Source organism: Macaca fascicularis, chromosome 10 (genome assembly GCF_037993035.2).
Source record: "Macaca fascicularis isolate 582-1 chromosome 10, T2T-MFA8v1.1".
NCBI lineage: Eukaryota > Metazoa > Chordata > Mammalia > Primates > Cercopithecidae > Macaca > Macaca fascicularis.
The window spans coordinates 87827173-87849151 of record NC_088384.1 but is presented as its reverse complement, the minus strand read 5'-3'; the positions used below and the strand labels follow the sequence as shown (position 1 = coordinate 87849151).

At 43.6% G+C, this 21979-nt stretch overlaps 1 protein-coding gene across 20 annotated transcripts in view; it reads right to left on the bottom strand.

The window, feature by feature from the left end:
- The window catches only part of TPX2 (TPX2 microtubule nucleation factor), a 61565-nt gene extending 41176 nt beyond the window's left edge, over positions 1-20389 (bottom strand). For 2 of the 20 annotated variants that reach the window (XM_065522950.2, XM_074004983.1), the window contains exons 1-5: positions 20332-20389; positions 17355-17461; positions 15015-15139; positions 3544-3719; positions 922-1044 (exon numbers count right to left, since the gene is read on the bottom strand). In XM_065522950.2, the coding sequence (XP_065379022.1) occupies positions 922-1044; positions 3544-3649 (229 nt within the window). In that variant the 5' untranslated portion in view covers positions 3650-3719; positions 15015-15139; positions 17355-17461; positions 20332-20389. Of the gene's footprint in view, positions 1-921; positions 1045-3543; positions 3720-15014; positions 15140-17354; positions 17462-17805; positions 17928-19912; positions 20029-20059 lie in introns of all 20 variants that reach the window. The other 18 variants (XM_005568639.5, XM_015457895.4, XM_005568638.5 and 15 more) reach the window with 16 other exon arrangements.
- Between the last annotated feature and the right edge of the window lie 1590 nt (positions 20390-21979).

Genomic DNA, 21979 nt, shown 5'->3' with positions numbered 1-21979 from the left:
CAGGCGCCGTGGCTCACGCCTGTAATCCCAGCACTTTGGGAGGCCGAGGCAGGCAGATTATGAGGTCAGGAGATCTAGACCATCCTGGCTAACACAGTGAAACCCCATCTCTACTAAAAATACAAAAAATTAGCCAGGCGTGGTGGCAGGCACCTGTAGTCCCAGCTACTCGGGAGGCTGAGGCAGAAGAATGGTGTGAACCCAGGACATGGAGCTTGCAGTGAGCCAAGATCATGCCACTGTACTCCAGCCTGGGTGGCAAAGCAAGACTCCATCTCCAAAAAAAAAAAAAAATCAGATACATAACTCAAATAATTCTTGTACACTGGCAAGCAGTAGAGTCTTCTTTTTTTGCTGTTTTATTTCCCACCCAGACCAAGGTTAGGTTACATTAAATCTTGTCGTAAAAAGAAAACGGTTACGTATCTGGCAATAAAATTCTATGTTAGCCTCCGGGCACCGTAGCTCACACCTATAATCCTAGCACTTCGGGAAGCTGAGGAAGGAAGATCACTTGAAGCCCAGAGGTTAAGATCAGCTTGGCTAGCAAAGACTCCTTCTCTACTAAAATTTTTTAAAAATCAGCCAGGCATGGTGGTGAGCACCTACAGTCCCAGCTACTAATCGCTCAGGAGTTTGAGGCTGCAGTGAGCTATGACTGTGGCACTGTACTCCAGCCTGGGTGACAGAACCAGACCCCATCTTTAAAAAAAAAAAAAAAAAATTATGTTAGCTTAAGCTCCAAGAGATTTTTTTTTAAGTGTAACACATCATTAGTTTTACATTCATCATGAAATGAATTAGCCCATTTCACCAATAATAAACAAAGAGAACATTTAGGTAGTTTTCCCAGATCCTAAGGCTTCTAAGACACTGTCCCACCATTCTGTCAAGGAGCTTTATTCTAAGATGTTTTCTTACCTGGTTTCAAAGGTGTGACAATAGCTTGCTGAAGATTAGCCTTTCTCAAAGGAGTTTTGCCCTGAAAAAGCCCTCCAGTTCCATTCTTCCCCAGTAACTTATTCTCCAAATTGGCCTTCTCCTCTGTGAAAAGGGAAGATCATCATTGTGCAATCAATCAGCAAGGAAGCAAAACAAATCACTATCACGCACTTAAAATGCAAACTACAGCTCCGTACCAGTACACTTCCAACTCATGTGGCAAGTACAAGCAAAGTTCTAGCAATCAAAAGAAAAAGTACACATTACACATCAGACATAGACTATAAAAACAATCACTAAAAAACTGGCAACATTAAACAATGTATGATAAAAAAGAAAAAGTACAGATTCTGCATTGTGAAGAACTCCTTATCTTTGTTTGGTACCCATTTAGGGTCATACAAACATGAACTAGCTTTATCTACCCTCTAAATACATCATGTTCCTCTCAAAGAAAACTGTAACCAGCCAGGTGTGGTGGCTCTGGCCTGTAATCCCAGCACTTTGGGAGGCCAAGGTGGGCAGGTCACAAGGTCAGGAGATTGAGACCATCTTGGTCAACACGGTGAAACTCTGTCTCCACTAAAACACAAAAAATTAGCTGGGCGTGGTGGCACGTGCCTGTAATCCCAGCTACTTGGGAAGCTGAGGCAGGGGAATCGCTTGAACCTGGGAGGCGGAGGTTGTGGTGAGCTGAGATCGAGCCACTGCACTACAGCCTGGCGACAGAGCAAGACTCCGTCTCAAAAAAAAGAAAAAGAAAATAGTAATCATCAAAAACTCTAGGGCTTACAAAAGACATTGTATAGTCTTACAGTTTCCTCCTCACTGGGATGGTGGGAGGAATAAGGGGTGTGTGAGGGTAGAGCAGAGCTACGTTTTCTCAAGAAATTTTATCTTAGATTCTACTGTGCCCAGAAGTCAGTACAAAGCAATGAAGGGTCTGTTCTACCAACAGCCTACTGATAAGTTTCAGGAATGCAGTGAGACACAGCAATAACTACCCTGTGCATGTACACTCTGACTGCAACTGTGTAAAAGATGTGACTATTTATTTAAGAAAAAAATTGGAAAGTAATATATTAAAATAGAGGTAGTTTTGTTAGCCAAAAGAACTCTGGCAAAAACAAAAAAACAAATAAATAATTTTTTAAACTAAGTTTTAGAAAAATAGTGGGGTCATTTTTTTTCTTCCAAATTGTATTTAACAGTATTCTTATGCTAATCTTTTCTTTTTTATTTTAAAGAAAAGCTTAGAAAAAGAAATCCTCAGACAGCCCAGCCATTTCCTTAGGGTTCCAGTGAAGCAAGGGCATGGGGAAGATCCCCGCAGGACAGGTGGCCCTTGTAGTTACCCTTCCTCCCCACCACTTCCAACAGACTACTCCTCTCAGGATCCCCACTAGATGCCATTAAAGTCCTTTTCCAAAGGAATGGCACCTGCCATCACATTTGGACAGTGCATTATACGGATAAGTACAGCTGCAACAGACTCACTTCTGTTCCCCACCACGTATTGATAGTGATTTCTCCTGATAAGGAGGATGGAGACATGACAGAAAGAATCAAAGGGGCCTCAACAACTAGTCTCAGATATTATTTCAAAGTAATGTAAAAATGTAACTACATTCTTATTCACCGTTGGCCAAGCAAAACTGTTTCTGGGATTGGGTTCTTAGTAGCATAATCCTTCCATTTAAAAATGAATTGAGGGCCAGGGGAAGTGGCTCACGCCTGTAATCCCAGCACTTTGGGAGATCGAGGTGGGTGGATCACCTGAGGTCAGGGGTTCAAGGAGAGCCTGGCCAACATGGCAAAACACCATGTCTCTACTAAAAATACAAAAATTAGCCAGGTGAGCTGGTGGGCGCTTGTAATCCCAGCTATTTGGGCGGCTGAGGCAGAATCACTTGAACACAGGTGGCAGAGGTTGCAGTGAGCTGAGACTGTACCACTGGGCAACAGAGTGAGACTCCAGTCTCCCAAAAAAAAAAAAAAAAAATGAATTGAGGGAGGGGTGGCAGGAGGGAGGTGAGGGTAGTTATAAAAGAGCAATACAATAGTTCCTTGTGATACTAGAACTGTTCAATATCTTGACTGTGGTGGTAGACACATTAACCAACACAGGTGATAAAACCACAGAGAACTTAATACACATACAAGTGAAACTGGAGAAATCTGTGTAAAACTGGTAGATTGTATGAATGTCAACATCCTAGCTGTGATATAATCTATGCCTAATGATAGTAGAGAAAGTTTTTATGTGGCTGCCATCACTACAGACATATTTGAGCATGGAGTTTTGCTGAACACTGGTTCATGTGAACTTTCCCGTATGTCCCTAAAGCTTAAATCCGCCATTCTGAACTACAAAACAACATATAATTTGTGTTTACAATCCATTCCCCAAATACTGGGCATTTCAACTATTCCCACAATATCATGGATGACAGAATGTCTTGGTGCAGAAAGGAGTTGATATTTTAGTTATTTTCTTGGTGCAAAAAAGTTCTTTTCTTGCAACCCCTTCTATTATTGAAAGGTCTTCAGCACAAAGCAAGCCACTAACCCTTAAAATAGCCAGAGAAAGCAGGCACTTACCAAACCATGAATCTACGTTTTGAGTATCGCCTTCATCATCCAAGGATGAAAAATTGATGAAGTCCGAGGGGGCATCATAGGAATAAGAGCTTTTAACTTGTGACATTGTTTCCCACTTAGTGCAGAAGAGCAGGTTTTTCCCAGTATTTGTACCACTTTTCTCAGCAGGTCACCTTCTGAGGAAAGAAATGGTTGCACTTAAATCTAAGTAAATTCCCATCATTACTGAGGAAAGAAATGTTTGCACATAAATCTAAGTAAATTCCCATCATTACTTTGGTTTTACTATCATGGTGGTAATTTTGCAAACCACCTAGAATTTACTGAAAATAGCCTTACTTTGTCCAATCAACCTAAAAATTAGTTTTTCAGGTAACTTAAAGATACTCCTTGAGGTAAATATGTTTGGAATTAGAAAGCAGTGGGCCAGACACAGTGGCTCATGTCTGTAATCCCGGCACTTTGGGAGGCAGGAGGACCACATGAGACCAGGAGTCCAAGTCCAGCCTACAAAACATTGAGAGACCCTGTCTCTAAATAAATAAAAATTATCTGTAAGTATAATAGTTGACCCTGTCTCTAAAAAGATAAAAATTGTCTGTAAGTAGTTGACACTATCTCTAAAAAAATAAAAATTATCTGTAAGTAATCAGCAAATATAAAGAAAAACCAAAAAGAAAAAAATAAAATTAAAAATTAAAAATTAAATTTAGGCTGGGCACGGTGGCTCACGCCTGTAATCCCAGCACTTCGGGAGGCCGAGGCGGGTGGATCACCTGAGGTCAGGGGTTGAAGATCAGCCTGGCCAACATGGCAAAACCTCGTCTCTACTTAAAAAATACAAAAAATTGGCCGGGCGCGGTGGCTCAAGCCTGTAATCCCAGCACTTTGGGAGGCCGAGACGGGCGGATCACAAGGTCGGGAGATCGAGACCATCCTGGCTAACACGGTGAAACCCCATCTCTACTAAAAAATACAAAAAAACTAGCCAGGCGTGGTGGCAGGCACCTGTAGTCCCAGCTACTTGGGAGGCTGAGGCAGGAGGATGGCGTAAACCCGGGAGGCGGAGCTTGCAGTGAGCTGAGATCCGACCACTGCACTCCAGCCTGGCTGACAGAGCGAGACTCCGTCTCAAAAAAAAAAAAAAAAAAAAAAAAAATTAGCTGGGCGTGGTGGGGGGAGCCTATAATTCCAGCTACTCGGGAGGGTAAGGCAGGAGAATCGCTTGAACCTGGGAGACGAAGGTTGCAGTGAGCTGAGATCACACCATTGCACTCTAGCCTGGGCAACAAAGGCAAAACTCCATCGCAAAACATAATAATAATAAATAAAAATAAAATAAATTTTAAAAATGATTTTTTTTTTTTGAGATGGAGTCTCACTCTGTCACCCAGGAGGGAGTGCGGTGGCACGATCTCAGCTCACTGCAAGCTCCACCTCCCGGGTTCACGCCATTCTCCTGCCTCAGCCTCCCGAGTAGCTGGGACTACAGGCGCCTGCCACCACGCCCGGCTAATTTTTTGTATTTTTTTTAGTAGACACGGGGTTTCACCATGTTGGCCAGGATGGTCTCGATCTCCTGACCTCAAGATCCACCCGCCTCGGCCTCCCAAAGTGCTAGGATTACAGGTGTGAGCCACCGCGCCCGGCCTTAAAAATGTTTTTTAAAAGAAAGAGGCAAAGTCTGATAAGTATCTACACTGTGCTAGGTGTTTTACATTCACCATGTCATTATTTTCCCTCAATTTACCATTTTCTCATTTCTAGCCTCCTCTAGCCCAATTTATTCTCTCTCTGCCCTAAATAACCCAATTTCTAAAATAAACCACTAATTTTTATGCCTACCAACCAACAGCTTATCCATCATTCAAAGTCCAGTTCAAATCTCTGTGAACTCTTTCCCAATTTCCACCTATCATACAAAATTGTTGCCTCTCCAAAGCCAATCGTGCTTTGTTTACATCTCCGCTCTAACACTTATCATACAATTTTATGTTAACTGTGTAAATGTCTCTCCCAGTATACTCAAAGTTCCTAAAAACAAAGATAGATTTTATTTACTTATGTATATCTCATCCATCCATCCATCCATCAAGGTACTTAACACAGTGCATTATACATGGTAAGAGCTCAACACAGTTTTGCCAAATATAAGTTGTCTTTTCTTAGAAATATTTTCAAAAAATACTATTTCTGAGTATAAAGAAGACGACTTTGAAACACACATAAGAGGCACAATATGCAGCATAGGAATAGAAGCAAGGATAAAGGAACAAGTTAAACAGGCCCCTCCCTACTCCTACGTACGAAGTTTTGCACTCTATCCTGTGGAAACCTGTGTAGGTTTACAATCCGCTCCTACTCAAGCCCAATCTAGTCAATTAATAAAATAGCTGAGGCCGGGCGCGGTGGCTCAAGCCTGTAATCCCAGCACTTTGGGAGGCCGAGACGGGCGGATCACGAGGTCAGGAGGTCTAGACCATCCTGGCTAACCCGGTGAAACCCCGTCTCTACTAAAAAAAAAGTACAAAAAACCAGCCGGGCGAGGTGGCCGGCGCCTGTACTCCCAGCTACTCGGGAGGCTGAGGCAGGAGAATGGCGTAAACCCGGGAGGCGGAGCTTGTAGTGAGCTGAGATCCGGCCACTGCACTCCAGCCTGGGCGACAGAGCGAGACTCCGTCTCAAAAAAAAAATAAAATAAAATAAAATAAAATAGCTGAAAGTAATCTGATAAATAGCCTAAAGGCCACACTCACTGGCCAATAATTTGCCGATGAATCCCAATGAGCCATTTGTCTTTTTTTTTTTTTTTTTTTTGAGACGTTGTCTCACTCTGTTGCCCAGGCTGGAGTGCAGTGGCATGATCCTGGCTCACCACAACTTTTGCCTTCCAGGTTCAAGCAATTCTCCTGCCTCAGTCTCCCGAGTAGCTGGAATTACAGGCACTCACAGCCACAGCTGGCTAATTTTTTGTTTTTAGTAGAGACAGGATTTCACCATGTTGGCCAGGCTGGTCTCAAACTCCTGACCTCAAATGATCCACCCGCCTCAGCCTCCCAAGTGTGGGCCACTGTGCCTGGCCAGCCATTTGTTTTTATCCAGGGAACAACATGTACTCAAAAGTATCTGTATCTTAGAAGGGAGGTAGATGCCAGTAATCACCTGAATAAATGTTTATTTAAATTAATGCCTTTCTAGTGGGGCGCAGTGGCTCACGCCTGTAATCCCAGCAGTTTGAGAGGCCAGGGCGGATGGATCACCTGAGGTCAGGAGTTTGAGACCAGCCTGGCCAACATGGTGAAACCCATCTCTACTAAAAACACAAAAAAATTAGCCGGGCATGGTGGCACATGCCTGTAATCCCAGCTACTTGGGAGGTTGAAACAGGAGAATCTCTTGAACCTGGGAGGGCCGAGGCTGCAGTGAGCCAAGATCATGCCACTACACTCCAGCCTGGGTGACAGGGCGACGCTCTGTCTCAAAAAAAACCAAAAAAACAAAAACAAGGTTAATTAACACCTTTCTTTAAACCCTTATTATACAAATGAATGCTCATTTAAAAAAACAGACAAAAAGCTGTTATTAAAAAAAATAAATAGGCTGGGGGAAAAAAAATAGGCCAGGCACGGTGGCTCACGCCTATAATCCCAACACTTTGGGAGGCCTATGCAGGTGGATCTCCTGAGGTCAGGAGTTCAGAGACCAGACTGGCCAACAAGGTGAAACCCTGTCTCTACTAAAGATACAAAAATTAGCTGGGCGTGGTAGCAGGTACCTGTAACCCCAGCCACTCGGGAGGCTGAGGCATAAGAATCCCTTGAACGCAGGCAGCGGAGGTTGCAGTGAGCACTGCACTGCAGCCTGGGCGACAAAAGCGAAACTCTGGCTCAAAAATAAATAAATAAATAATAAATAAATAAACCTATAATGCTACACTATTCCAGATGTCTGGTGTTTTTTTCAATTTTCCATGACCTGCTAAACAGATTTCTTATATTAAAAAAATAGGCCAGGCACAGTGGCTCACGCCTGTAATCCCAGCACTTTGGGAGGCCAAGGGCAGGCGGATCACCTGAGATCAGGAGTTCGAGATGAGCCTCGCCAACATAGTGAAACCCTGTCTCTACCAAAAATACAAAAATTAGCCGGGTGTGGTGGCAGGTGCCTGTAATCCCAGCTACTCAGGAGGCTGAGGCAGGAGAATCGCTTGAACCCAGGAGGCGAAGGTTGCAGTGAGCTGAGATCACTCCATTGCACTCCAGCCTGGGTGACAAGAGTAAGACTTCATCTCAGAAAATAATAATTTTTGTATAAACCATTATAGTCACATTTTCTGTCAACTGTAGTCAAAAGCAATCCCAACTAACAGAAGTCCAGAATGCCCTCTCTGGCATTTACCACATATATGTTACAATAGGCAAATCACTAACTCTCTGCCTACCTTCTTACCATAAACAAATAAGAAGGTACTTCAAGTGCTATGAAATACACTATCGTAAGGTAGTATCACTGCTGATACCTTTCCTCTCCTTGACCACATTTCTATTCAAAGGATTTTTTAGTGAAAGATTCCACAGTGACTGACTGTTTTAAAAACGCCTTGCTGCAAGGAGGAAATTTTCCTTTTCTTGTGAACAAATATGCTAGAAGACATGGGAAAATCTTGGATTCCCATGATCTTAATGCCTAACTCAGGTCACTGGGAACACTTCCCAGGCATGAATATAATGAAGACAACTAAGGCTGGGGGAAGGAAGAGGCAGGAATGTAATATGCAGCAACCCCACTTAGCCACAAAACCATGATTCCACCAAAGCATGATGCTGAAAACTACCTGGAAAGTGTTCAAATTTAGCCCTTCACATCCTTTTTTCTTTCTTTTTCATCTCTGTTTTTTTTTTGTTTTTTTTTTTTTTTTTTTGAGACGGAGTCTCACTCTGTCACCCAGGCTGGAGTGCAGTGGCCGGATCTCAGCTCACTGCAAGCTCCGCCTCCCGGGTTCACGCCATTCTCCGGCCTCAGCCTCCCGAGTAGCTGGGACTACAGGCGCCCGCCACCTCGCCCGGCTAGTTTTTTTTGTATTTCTTAATAGAGACGGGGTTTCACCATGTTAGCCAGGATGGTCTCGATCTCCTGACCTCGTGATCCGCCCGTCTCGGCCTCCCAAAGTGCTGGGATTACAGGCTTGAGCCACCGCGCCCGGCTTCATCTCTGTTTTTTAAAGACCTAGGGTCTTGCTATGTTGCTCAGACTAGACTCGAACTCCTGGGCCCAAAGGATCCTCCCTCCTCAACCTCCTAAGTAGCTGGGCATGGTGGTGTGTGTCTGTAGTCCCAGCTAGTCAGGAGGCTGAGGTGGGAGGATCATTTGAGTCCAGGAGTTCGAGGCCACAGTGACCCATGATTGCACCACTGCACTCCAGCCTGAGCAACAGAGTGAGACTCTGTCTCTTAAAAGACAACAACAACAACAACAAAATAAGCAGTATTTATTTCCCTAGATCTATGTTTGCATCCCAAAAGAAACTGAGCTTTCTGGAATTTTTATTAAATATTCGTGACAATCAAGCAAAAATTGTCTAATCTCTTGATTTGAGGAAATAATCCTTCCCATTTACGTGGCCTATAAATTGACTATTAACTTATCTAAAGTTACATATTCTCTTTCTAATATTTCTATATAGAACTATCAGCCTGGCCAACATGGTGAAACCCCATCTTTCTACTAAAAATACAAAAATTATCTGAGTGTGGTGGCACATGCCTGTAATCCCAGCTACTCGGGAGGCTGAGGCAGGAGAATCGCTTGAATGCAGGAGGCAGAGGTTGCAGTGAGCCAAGATCATGCCACTGCACTCTAGCCTGGGCGGTAGAGTGAGACTCCGTCTCAAAAATAAATAAATAAATAAATAGCCGGGCACGGTGGCTCACGCCTGTAATCCCAGCACTTTGGGAGGCCAAGGCAGGCGGATCACAAGATCAAAAAATCGAAAGCATCCTGGCCAACGTGGTGAAAACCCGTCTCTACTAAAAATACAAATATTAGCTGGGCGTCATGGTGTGTGCCTGTAGTCCCAGCTACTTGGGAGCCTGAGGCAGGAGAATTGCTTGAACTCGGGAGGCAGAGGTTCCAGTGAGGCAAGATCGTGCCATTGTACTCCAGCCTGGCGATGAAGTGAGACTCCGTCTCAAAAAAATTAATTAAAAAAATTAAAAATAAATAAACAATATTTCTATATAGAACTAAAAATGATTCCTGGGGCATTGACTTAATAAAAGGGTATATAAATTTGAAAAAGTTAAAAATAAAAACAGCTATTAACTTTTTTCTTTTTTTGAGACAGAGTTTCACTCTTGTTGCCCAGGCTGGAGTGCAGTGGCACAATCTCGGCTCACTTCAACCTCTGCCTCCCGGGTTCATGTGATTCTCCTGCCTCAGCCTCCTGAGTAGCTGGGATTACAGGCACCCGCCACCACGCCCAACTAACTTTTTGTATTTTTAGTAGAGACGGGGTTTCACCAACTTGGCCAGGCTGATCTTGAACTCCTGACCTCAAGTGATCCACCCACCTCAGCCTCCCAAAGTGCTGGGATTACAGGCGTAAGCCACCACGCCTGGCCAACAGCTATTACTTAATAAGCACTTACAACATGCCAGACACTGATGACAGTATCTTAAATGTATTAACTCACTAAAGCCTCACAATAATCCTATAAAGTAGGTACTATTATCATCTTCATTCTATAATGAGGGACTTTAGGCACAGAGATTTACTACTTATTCGCAGTCATGCAGCTAAGAAGCAGTAAAGCCAGGATTCCAAACGGAATAGACCCCGAAGGTGGTGTTCTTATCCACTGCCTCTCAAATGTATTTAAAAATGGACATTTAAATAGATAAATAACAAATGTCATGGAGCAAGAGACAGTAACTTCCAAATACTGTCTGCTGTAGGCCAGGCACCTTGCCAGACACTTCACATAAATCATCTCATTTAAACTGCATTAATAATATAAATGATAGATCGATGTCTTTATAAATAGATGCTACCATCACCATTTTATGAACAAGGAAACAAGCTCAGAGAAGTTACGCTATTCCAAGATCACCAAACTAATACAAAGCAGTGTCGAGTTTTAAAAGAGCAGGTCTGTAGGATTCCAAAATCTGGGGTCTCTCTAATGCACAAGTTTTCCTATAAACATTGCTTCAAAAAGGAGGAATGAAAACAAATCGTATGATCCTGTTCAACAAAGACAAATTCTGCTCTTTTCGAAACCTAAGCATCCCTGAAACGCTCATAAAGAAAACTTGAGCAAATTACAAATCTTGTTCTAAATTTAATTGGAAAGCTCTGATCTGAATATTCCCATAAAATTTTTTTTTAAATCCCTTTATTCCTTTTTTTTAAGTGTACTTTTGCATATAAAGTTTTTCCTCTATATAAGATGGAGGTTAGATAAAACCTCAGTGATATTCTAGAGTAAAGAGACTATGAAGAGGGTTCAAGCAGCAGAAGAAAGGTGTCCTCTGAGGTCTAAGACTACATTTGATTAGTGGTGGACAAAAAGCGAGGGGTGCAAACCTAAGTACACTTAATCTTTAGGTGAAATTTTAAAAACAAAATATTATTTTCCTAACATGATCCATTTTTTAAAAAAGCTTCTTTTAAGCTATATTTTGGTCTAGAATGGCCAACTCAGGAGACCATCCCCTCTCTCTGGAAAAAGAGAATAAATAAATACATATCCATTGAGAAGTCTGACTCTTCAATGAAGGCTGACAGCACAAGTACATCAAGAAAACCAAAAGTTAACTACTGGGTCATTTCAGTTTCACGACACTACCTCCCCCAGAAATAATAAATATTAGGATGTGAAACTTATCAAAATTAAAGTCCACAGGGCCTAGTAGGAAATGGAACAGGCCAGAGCCAAAGGCAGCTGTTTAAATGACAGAGCCCCAGGCATAGTGGGAACTGGATGCCTTCCTGCGCCCCTTAATCAAGATTGAATTTCTGTCAACAGGTCTCACAAAAAAAAAAAAAAAAAAAAAAAGCACATGCGTCAACCACATTCCCCCAAACAAATCAAGCTGCCAAGAAAAAGAATTAGCTTCACATTTCAAAATTATCTGAATCTATCACAGTTTCAGATTCTTGCAAAACTAGAAATACTCTGTTGTATGACCAATATTAATGACCAATTAATGACCAATATTCCTACAAAGACCCAAGGAAAAAGCCTATCCTGTATGCTATGAACCAATTAGGTTCCTCTAAAAACTGCCTATTCAATGTCATCCATTATGTCTTATAGCCCATTTTTGTTTCCAAAAAGCGAAGACTAAAAGGATAGATAGATAGATAGATAGACAGACAGACAGACAGACAGATAGATAGATAGATAGATAGATGATAGATAGATAGATAGACAGACAGAGATATAACTATAAAATCTCTTGGCCGAGCACAGTGGCTTAGGCCTGTAACCCCAGTACTTTGGGAGGCCAGGGCGAGTGGATCACGAGGTCAGGAATTCGAGGTCAGGCCAACAAGGTAAAACCCGTTTCTACTTTAGTAGAGTAAATTAGCCGGGCGTGGTGGAGACGTGCCTTTAATCCCAGCTACTCGGGAGGCTGAGGTTGCAGTGAGCCGAGATTGCACCACTGCACTCCAGCCTGGGACACAGTGAGACTCCCTCTCAAACAACAACAAAAAAATCTTCCCTCCAAGAACACACAGTTGAATGGGGGAATGCAAACGATTACAATATAGGGCTATCCTTGCTGCAAGAGGGCATAAACAGAGAGCACTCTGGAAGTGCAGAGAAGGACAACAGGATAGAAGAGGATCAGAGGTTTTCTGATGTAAGTAATACTAAAAAGACGCTGACAAACCTGCAGAGTTCTACAAGCTAAGAACGAATGTTGACTTTTTCTAGGGTAAGAGATAAATGGAAGGGGAAGACAAATACAAATTAGGAAGACTGCAGACAAAGCAATGTAACCTGTTCCCACATTCATCTGAAATTAACCTCCCATTGCCTCCCATCTTTCTTCACTCTCAAACCAAAAATAACTAGTCTTGACAAGCTCTATAAATCAAAAGGTGCAGGTTCAGACCGGGTGGGGGAAAGCTGCAAGAGCGTGCATTCTAAGCAGGGTAAAATAGTGGACTACCAGCTCCTAAGCGAAACAAAGACTTTGGTGTGACAGATGCTCTCAAACACCTTGCTATCCAGCCAGTGAGATATGACTTGCCTATTTCTATTAAAGAGAAAGTCATGAGTTAAACTGGTAATGTAATAGAATAAACGGAATAAGACAAGACTTCATTAGAAGTATAGTTAGTTAAGATGGTCCCATCCCAGGCAGTGCCATTTCTCCAGGGACATCCTCTCCTACTTTCACAAGGGATAAGAGATCCTATTACATTACCACAAGTAAAATAGAGTGGAGTTATTTTCATCTTACCCAGGGAGAAAACACATACATTTTTTTTCTTGTATATAAGGGATTAGCAGCAGTCAGTAAATGGCAACATAATCCAGCATGCAATTTTTAACTGTTAATCAAAGTCACAAACTAAGTCTGAAGGAAGTTTAATGGACTTTGTGTTTCCACATTTATGTTTGCTAACTTCTATGTTGAAATTGGATCTGTTTACAGAAACAGATCTATGAAGCTTCCAAAATTGGGTCAATTTAAAATCCAATGACAATCCCTCACTGTCCAACACTCAGAAGTCAGCACAGGACACATGGACACTTGTTCTAATTCATCACTGTCCAGAAACTTCAAGCAAATATATTTCCTATCATTTCTCTCCCAAACTTGTATGTTTCATACTGCCCTTTTTTAAGGGTTACAAACTCAGTTTTGCTTTAATTTATCCACAGAACTCAACAAACCACCTATGACTAATAGGACCTAGATAGAAATCAGTGATGCTGTTTATTACTAGGACAAATAATGACACAGAGCTTTGTAAAATACTAAAAGGAAATCTTAGCAGAATCACAAAGTGATCTGATATTCCAATAGTATGAAGCTGAAAAAGTGTGTAATGGTTGACAGTGGGGCTGCAGATTACAATCCTAGTCAAATGGTAGTCATTTCATTTTATAGAGATTTATACCCTTCAAAAGGTATCTGGTTTGGGGAATACACACAAACACCCAAACCCAAGAACCTAATAAAAGTATTTATTAGATGGCTTATGCCTGTAATCCCAGCACTCTGGGAGGCCGAGGCAGGTGGATCACCTGAGGTCAGGAGTTCAAGATCAGCCTGGCCAACATGGCAAAACCCCATCTCTACTAAAAATACAAAAATTAGCCAGGTGTGGTGACACACCGGTAATCCTAGCTACTCAGGAGGCTGAGGCAGGAGAATCACTTGAACCAGGGAGGCAGAGGTTGCAGTAAGCTGAGATTGTGCCACTGTATTCCAGCCTGGTCGACAGAGTGAGACTGTCTCCAAAAAAAAAAAAGTGTTTACCTATGGAGAATGAAGAAGAAAGTTACAAGGTTGGAAGAAGAGTTTAAACCATGAAGCTTTTTGTATTCTTTTGATTTTTGCACCATGCAAATATATCACCTATTTTAAATTATACATTTATGCCTATGTGAATATATACTGTTTCAGGTAAATCAGCATAATCTTCCTATAAGGCAATTTGGTGTTACATGTCAAAAGTTTTAAAAATGTTTTTTGTTTCTGTTTTTGTTTGTTTGTTTGTTTTTTGAGATAAGTCTCGTCGCTCTGTTGCCTAGGCTGCAGTAGTGCAATGGCGCGATCTCGGCTCACTGCAACCTCCACCTTCCAGGTTCAAGTGATTCTTCTGCCTCAGCCTCCCAAGTAAGTGGGATTACAGGTACTCACCATCATGCCTGGCTAATTTGTGTATTTTTACTAAAGACAGGGTTTCACCATGTTAGCCAGGCTGGTCTTGAATTCCTGACCTCAGGTGATCTGCCCGCCTCAGCCTCTGAAAGTGCTGGGATTACAGGCGTGAGCCACCACGCCCGGGCAAAAATACACATTCTTTTAGACCAGCAATTTCACTGGGTAAAATAATATAAAGAACCAAATAATGGAATACCATATAGCCATTAAAATTATGTTGCAGAGCCGGGCGCGGTCGCTCCCGCCTGTAATCGCAGCACTTTGGGAGGCCGAGGCAGGCAGATCACAAGGTGAGGAGATGGGAGACCATTCTGGCTAAAATGGTGAAACCCCATCTCTACCAAAAATACAAAAAATTAGCTGGGTGTGGTGGCGGGCACCTGTAATCTCAGCTACTCGGGAGGCTGAGGCAGGAGAATTGCTTAAACCCGGGAGGCAGAGGTTGCAGTGAGCCGGGATCGTGCCACTGCACTCCAGCCTGGGTGACAATGAGAGACTCCATCTCAAAAAACAAAAAAAAAATTATGTTGCAGAAAAATTTGGCCAGGTATAGTGGCATGCACCTGTAGTTTCAGCAACTCGAGAGGCTGAGGCAGGAAGATCACCTGAGCGCAGGAGATGGAGGCTGTAGTGAGCTGTGATCACGCCACTGAAGTGCACACTCCAGCCTGGGTGACAAAGCAAGACCCTGTCTCAAAAAAAAAAAAAGAAAAGAGAAGAAAATTTATTAATGACACGGGAAAATATTCATAGCCTGATTATTAAGTCAAAAAACTTAGGGGCCCGGCGCAGTGGCTCAAGCCTGTAATCCCAGCACTTTGGAAGGCCAAGGCAGGCGGATCACGAGGTCAGGAGTTTGAGACCAGCCTGGCCAATATGGTGAAACCGTGTCTCTATCAAAAACACAAAAATAGCTGGGCAAGGTGGCGGGTGCCTGTAATCCCAGTTACTCGGGAGGCTGAAGCAGGAGAATTGCTTGAACCCGGGAGGCAGAGGTTGCCTTGAGCCAGACATCGCGCCACTGCACTCCAACCTGGGAGACAGAGTAAGACTCCGACTCAAAAAAAAAAGTTGAAAAAATTAACAAAAGATTTTAGTGTATGATTTTTTAAAAAAATTAAAGACAGTGGGCTCTCTGTATCTATGGTTTCCATGTCTGTGGATTCAATCAACTGCAGATCAAAAATATTTGGGGAAAAAAAAAACTGCAAAGCCGGGCATGGTGGCTCACGCCTGTAATCCCAGCACTTTGGGAGGCAGAGGTGGGCGGATAACCTGAAGTCGGGGGTTGGAGACCAGCCTAACCAACCTGGAGAAACCCTATCTCTATTAAAAATACAAAATTAGCTGGGTGTGGTGGCACATGCCTGTAATCCCAGCTACTTGGGAGGCTGAGACTGGAGAGTCGCTTGAACCTGGGAGGTGGAGGTTGTGGTGAGCTAAGATCATGCCATTGCACTCCAGCCTGGGCAACAAGAGCGAAACTCCGTCTCAAAAAAAAAAAAAAACTGCATCTGTACTGCACATGTAGACTTTTTTTGGAGACAGGGTCTCGTTCTGCCACCCAGGCTGGAGTGCGGTGGCGCCCTCAGCTCACTGTAACCTCAAACTTCTTGGCTTAAGTGACCCTCCACCTCGGCCCCCCAAGTAGCTGGGACTACAAGTAGGTGCCACCATGCCTAGCTAAATTTTTTTTTTTTTTTTTTTTTTGAGACGGAGTCTCGCTCTGTCACCCAGGCTGGAGTGCAGTGGCCGGATCTCAGCTCACTGCAAGCTCCGCCTCCCGGGTTTATGCCATTCTCCTGCCTCAGCCTCCGGAGTAGCTGGGACTACAGGCGCCCGCCACCTCGCCCGGCTATTTTTTTGTATTTTTTAGTAGAGACGGGGTTTCACCATGTTAGCCAGGATGGTTTCGACCTCCTGACCTCGTGATCCGCCCGTCTCGGCCTCCCAAAGTGCTGGGGCTACAGGCTTGAGCCACCGCGCCCGGCCCTAGCTAAATTTTTTTATGTTTTTTTTTTTGTAGAGACAGGATGCCACCATGTTGCCCAGACTAGTCTCAAACTCCTGGCCTCAAGCAATCCTCCTACTTAAGCCTCCCAAAGTGGTGGGATTACAGGCCTGAGCCACTGTGCCCAGCCTAGACATTTTTTCTTGTCATTATTCCCTAAACAATACAGTATAACAACTATTTACATAGTATTAACATTGTATTAGGTATTATAAGTAATCTAGAGATAATTTAAAGTATATGGGAGTATGTACATAAGCTATATGCAAATACTACACATCATTTTGTACCAGGGCTTGAGCATCTGACAATTTTGTTTTGTTTGTTTTGAGACAAGAGTCTTGCTCTGTTGCCCAGGCTGGGGTGCAGTGACGAGATCTTGGCTCACTGCAGCCTCTGCCTCCCAGGTTCAGGGGATTCTCCTGCCTCAGTCTCCCAAGTAGGTGAGATTACAGGCGCGCACCACCACACCCAGCTAATTTTTGTATTTTTAGTAGAGATAGGATTTTGCCATGTGGCCAACCAGTCTCAAACTCTTGACCTCAGGTGATCCGCCCGCCTCAGCCTCCCAAAGTGTTGGGATTACAGGCATGAGCCACCATACCCAGCCGCGTATGAGAATTTTGATATCCTGGGAAGGTCCTAGAACCAATTCCCCATGGATATCAAGGGATGACTATACAGACACAGAAAAAAATTATAAAGAAATCTATCAAAATGCTAACCACGGTTTATCTGAGAGGTGGGATAGTGGGTGATTTTATTTTCTTTTTGCTTTTCGTAATAAATAAATTTCCTTCCAAAATATGTGTTACTTTATAAAATTAAAGTCATTTAAACACTTATGAAGTTGATATATTAATGTTCCTTCTTCCTATGGTCACTGCCTTACCTGTGGTTTAATCAGTCTATCAGGCCTACAGGCCTGACTGAAAGTTGCAATCTTCTCTTTCACCCCTTTTCTTAAATCTTGAAGTCTGGCAAATATGTATCAAGAACCTGGAAGAAGTAGAAAAGTGATGAAACAGGTTCCAAGTTCTCTGTAGTAAAAAAAGGGTTAACAGGCCGGGAGCAGTGGCTCACACCTATAATCCCAGCACTTTGGAAGGCCAAGTCAGGTGGATCACTTTAGGTCAGGAGTTCAAGACCAGCCTGGCCAACATGGTGAAACCCCATCTCTACTAAAAATACAAAAATTAGGCTGGGCGCGGTGGCTCACGCCTGTAATCCTAGCACTTTGGGAGGCCAAGGCAGGCAGGAGATCAAGACCATCCTGGCTAACACAGTGAAACCCCGTCTCTACTAAACATACAAAAAAATTAGCCGGGTGTGGTGGCACGTGCCTGTAGTTCCAGCTACTTGAGAGGCTGAGGCAGGAGAATTGCTTGAACCTGGGAGACAGTGGTTGCAGTGAACCAAGACCACACCATCGCACTCCAGCCTAGGCAACAGAGAGAGACACCATCTCAAAAAAAAAACAAAAAACAAAAAACAAAAATTAGCCAGGTGAGGTGGCAGGTCCCTATAATCCCAACTATTCGAGAGGCTGAGGTAGGAAAATTGCTTAAACAGGGGAGGCAGAAGTTGCAGTGAGCTGAAATCTCAAAAAAAAAACTCTATATATAGTCAATTTTGCTTCCTAACTTTACTCATAGCAAAGAAAATTAAGTATGTCAAAGGGCATTTAACTCTCCCTCCTCTTTCTCCCAGGAATTCAAAGAGAATTAGGGAAGATAGGCCGGGCGCGGTGGCTCAAGCCTGTAATCCCAGTACTTTGGGAGGCCGAGGCGGGTGGATCACGAAGTCAGGAGATCGAGACCATCCTGGCTAACATGGTGAAACCCCGTCTCTACTAAAAAATACAAAAAACTAGCCGGGCGTGGTGGCAGGCGCCTGTAGTCCCAGCTACTCGGAGGCTGAGGCAGGAGAATGGCGTAAACCCGGGAGGCGGAGCTTGCAGTGAGCCGAGATCGTGCCACTGCACTCCAGCCTGGGTGACACAGCGAGACTCCGTCTCAAAAAAAAAAAAAAAAAAAAAAAAAGAATTAGGGAAGAGACCCAGAAAAAGCTGAAGGAAAATTAACCAACAGATGTAGACGAACTCTGAAAATCTGGTACCTAAACAAGAAATGAAGGACTCTCTCACATAATCCTGGACAATCTTAACTGCAATAAATTAATTTTATCAAGGTTGAAATACACAGATTTAAGCATAAGGTTAGCCAAATAAACCCTATTCAGCTAATTTGAAAGTCTAAACAAAATTACCAACCTAGTTGAGTACAATCCAGTTTTTCATACCCGCAATTTTGTAGTCAATTCAGATAGTGCCTTCCTGCCTAGTCAATTCAACAGGTATTTAGTGGGTGATTCCTATGTACCAGGATTGTTTCAGTCCCTGTCTAACCAAACTCTTGCTTATCAAGAATTAGGCAAGGGTGGCTTTGTGAAGCACAGAAACACAAACTGGCTCTTGATCTCCCTCACCTCTAAATTGTCCGGACACTTAGAATACAAAACAGTAGAGCACTCAGATGGTGTCCTGTCTTGTTCTGATTCTCACTTGCCAATTTCAAACCATGTTTTTGTCCCCAAACACACCAAAAAACCTTTGAGTTCATCACACATCTGTATACCCATATCTCATGCCAATCTGAGCACGCAGTACCCTCAAAGGACAACTAAATGGCTGAGTTAGCTGAGAGCCACATAATTTTGATCCAAGAATGCCAGCTTAATACTGAACTGACTCATCCATCCAACCAGGGGGACGGACTTAAGTCTGACGTGGGGGTGGTGTAATACACTAAGGCCACAATACAAGAACATCCTTATAGTCCTATTTTTGACAACATTTGATGAGTGAGAGAAATTCAAAGAGAGGCCATAGGATGTCAAGAAAAGGTAAGGGTGAACCAGGGAGTAAACCAAGAGCTGGTCTTAAAGCAAAATCTAGGAGTCAAAAATCCTTTTCTATCCTAAGTAGGCCTGATTTGGGGAAGTCCATGTTACTGAACTACCAGAAAATTATATGTGGAAAACAAGACGTTATATGTCAAGAAAATAGGGGGTAAACCAATTCTACAATATTATAACCTGGTTTGGTTTTCCTTCCCCCCTCCAATCTATAAATGTTGAGAAAGGAAATGAGAAAGGGAATAATATCTGGTGATTCCATACAAAAAGAGAGAGCTGGACAAATATGGATAACATATAATGAATTTTAAATCCCAAATAGAAGACAACTCCAAATGGACTTAAACTCTCCCTCAATTATGTTCTCACACCATCTAATCATCTTTCTGTTTTAGATAACAGTTTTGAAATGTCCTTATTTGTGACTACCTCTGTTTTCCTCCATCAAACGCCACACTTCCTGAGGGCAGGGCTACTGTATCACCCATTTCTCGAAATTTATCTAGATTCTGGCCCACAGTTTCCTCCTCCTACCTCCTTCCTCCGTTTCCGTCAAGAGGGACCAAGAATAGCACCAACTACATTGGCTTGGCGAGGAAATTAGATGAGAACGGGCACGCAGGGTACTTAGTTCAGTCAATGTTTATAACCTGTTAGCATGGTAATAATAATTATCGTTACCTTTATTAGACGATAGCCTCCCGCAACTCCTTTTCCCCCGTTTCCCGGACGGACTTCAGAGCAAAATCCTGTCGCCAAGAGAAGGGTGGCCCGAAGCCCCCGCTCGCACCCTGCCCCGCCTAGGCGGCGACCGAGCACCGCAACCGCCTCAGAAGCCAGGCCTACCCGCGCGAACTGCGCTAGGAGCTGGAAGGTGAACTTCAGCCATTCCAAACTCCGGGAGGAGGGAGACCCGCGCCCCAGCTGCTCCCTCTTTTCTTCCCGCGGCTCACCTAGCCTCTCCTCAGTTCTGACAACGAAGCGCCAGCCAACCCGCCGCGGGACTCATTCAGTATCGTTGAAATTTTGAACCCAGGCAGCCTAGTCGAATGCACCAATCAGAGCTCCAGGAAAGCAATTCCAGGCTCCCGATTGGCCCTACAGAGAGCAGCAATACCGGAAGTCAGAAGGCGGTACCAGCGAACAACGAGGCCGGGAGTTCCCGGGAAGTGTAGTCTCCTGCGCCTGCGTGAGTCCACTGGACCAGCCCTTAGGAGTAAATTACTACGAAGACCGGAGTGCTCTGCTCCAAACTCTTTGGGAAAGGTGGTACCAACTGAAGAGGTGGAAAGTCGACTTAGATCACAGAATGGCGCGCATCCTGGACATCCCCAGGCTTTCAGGGAAGAAAACTTTATTTTTAAAAATTATTCTTGTTATGGTTGTGCATTATCCCTTGAAGGTTCAGAGGAGTTCACTCGTCTTAACGTGGAGTCTCCTGCATGCAACATAGACTCGCCCGTAGCGTCCTTCCCAACCGTGCATGTGTCTTCTCAAACCTTTTACCCAGGCCCTTCCCTGATCTTGTTCGTTGGGTGCTTTATCCGGTTTTATTCCCAACTGCATTCCGGCTTTATGATCCCCATATGGTAAAAAGAAAACAAAGGCTCGGAGAAGTTGAACAAACATGTCCAAAATCATATAATAGATGGAGAAGACGGGATTCGAATGAAGAAGGTCTGTTCTTTTTATACATCACCGATAATTAATTAGAGGCCAGGCTTCGTGGCCCTCACCTGTAATCCCAGCTACTCAGGAGGCTAAAGCAGAAGGATCTATGAGACCAAGAGTTCCAGAACAGCGTAGATATCATAACGAGACCACCCCCACCATCTTAATTTTTTTTAATCAATTAGAAAATAGAAGCAACAAGCACAACAAAACAACCCCCTTCATAATACCAGCAAAAGCTAAAGATTCAAAACTTTAGCTCTAGGCTGGGCGCGGTGGCTCACGCATGTAATCCCAGCACTTTGGGAGGCCGAGATACGCAGATCATTTGAGGCGACGAGTTCAAGACCAGCCTGGCCAAAATGTTGAAACCCCCATCTCTACTAAAAATACAAAAATTAGCTGGGCGTGCTGGCGCGGGCCTGTAATCACAGCTACTTGGGAGGCTGAGGCAGGAGAATCACTTGAACCCGGGAGGTGGAGGTTGCAGTGAGCCAAGATTGCACCACTGCACTCCAGCCTGGGCGACAGAGCAAGACTCTTCTCAAAACAAAACAAAACAAAAAAGGTCGAGGCAATTCCAATGAAAGTCCCAGTGGGTTCTGTTCTGGAATTTGCCAAGTTAATTCTAAAGTTCCTATGGAAGAGCAAAAGCACAAGTAATGGCATCTTGAATTTTTTTTTTTTTTTTTTTTTTTTTTTTGAGACGGAGTCTCGCTCTGTCGCCCAGGCTGGAGTGCAGTGGCCGGATCTCAGCTCACTGCAAGCTCCGCCTCCCGGGTTCACGCCATTCTCCTGCCTCAGCCTCCCGAGTAGCTGGGACTACAGGCGCCCGCCACCTCGCCCGGCTAGTTTTTTGTATTTTTTTAGTAGAGACGGGGTTTCACCGTGTTAGCCAGGATGGTCTCGATCTCCCGACCTCGTGATCCG